Source organism: Penaeus monodon, chromosome 15 (genome assembly GCF_015228065.2).
Source record: "Penaeus monodon isolate SGIC_2016 chromosome 15, NSTDA_Pmon_1, whole genome shotgun sequence".
Lineage (NCBI taxonomy): Eukaryota > Metazoa > Arthropoda > Malacostraca > Decapoda > Penaeidae > Penaeus > Penaeus monodon.
The window spans coordinates 20,687,762-20,689,097 of record NC_051400.1 but is presented as its reverse complement, the minus strand read 5'-3'; the positions used below and the strand labels follow the sequence as shown (position 1 = coordinate 20,689,097).

The following is a 1,336-nucleotide window of genomic DNA, read 5'->3' as shown; positions in this document are numbered from 1 at the left end:
TGTCTGAAACCTCTTTACTTTCTAAGTAATCTTACCTTATTAGGGTCACATAAAGTCTATGTCTTGGAATCTTGTATCCCTCAATGTTGACCAGGCCTTCAAACAATGCAGGAACAATGATCATGATAACTGTTACAATCAAGGGATATACAAGTAGATGCATACCACTACCCTCCTGCAAATATACATTTCTTTTATGAAGTTCTAATTCAGAAAAAAAAATTAGCCAAGTATACACCTAAATATTTTATAATCACCATATTATCTATTTCGCATCCACACACCAATTTGTTATAAATGTCATTCTAAACATGAGGGATAAGTTGAGAAAAATAATATAAAAGACAGTTCAATTGATTAAAAAATTAAACTTTACCCATGTCAATATCAATGATGTATAAAGTATAAATGTATTGTAAAAAACTAATAATAATAGCATAATTATCAGACAAATTATGGCAGAACTGATAAGTAAATATCTATTTTGTCATCAAGGGCTCATATCTATACTGCCTTAGCAGCCAGTCTATCGACTGCCCCTGTATTCTCAAAACTGAATTCAGCATTGTTCATAAGCCATTGTAAAAAAAATTGAATAGGCTTCATATACATCAGTTACTCACATCCCCTACAGCTGTCTGCATGCATGTATATACTGTCCATGAGAATAGATATGTTTAAATTGAACCATAGAAGCAATGCATATAGAAGCAACACTCTGGGGCCATGTAAACTTTTAGCTCTGCTTAAAAGTGACACATTTTGTGCATGACACTACTCCATGTGTAGTGTATAAAAATTCCATTCAAGATCTAGATTTAAGCAACACTGCTGTAGAAGTATCTCTCATCTCATCTTATCTTTTGGCATCCTTTTCATCCTAAAGTAAGTTGACTCCTGTGAATCAGCAGTTGATTCTAGTCCAGGTATTCATATGTTGGAGGCTACAAATATAGCAAATGCAGCTATGGATGATCTTGTCATGAATGATGGTAATACAGTATTGTGATCCCAAATCTCAGACTAAATATCAGCACCATGTATTGCATAGGCATGACACATTGCCTCTAATGTGGAATATGAATACCATACTCTATTTGTAACATAAGAAAAATATTTGTCTCTATAAGTGTAGTTCATCATACAACACCTTCTATCACATGAGGAGTTACCATACGTCTACTGTATATATATCTGCAGTATGATTTACAATCTGCATTTATATTAAATATCAGGAGAGAGCATGAGCATGAGCTGAATGTCCAATACTTCTCCTGAGTGTTACAATACCTTTAACAGTTCTCAGGAAACCAATAACCAAGAATAAGAAACTCTG

General features: G+C 33.5%; 1 protein-coding gene across 1 annotated transcript in view; it reads right to left on the bottom strand.

The window, feature by feature from the left end:
- Positions 1-35: 35 nt before the first annotated feature.
- The window catches only part of LOC119582250 (transmembrane channel-like protein 5), a gene marked incomplete at its 3' end in the record, with an annotated part of 7,463 nt that continues 6,162 nt past the window's right edge, over positions 36-1,336 (bottom strand). Inside the window, 1 exon segment of the mRNA XM_037930472.1 lies at positions 36-175. Within this exon segment, the coding sequence (XP_037786400.1) occupies positions 36-175 (140 nt within the window).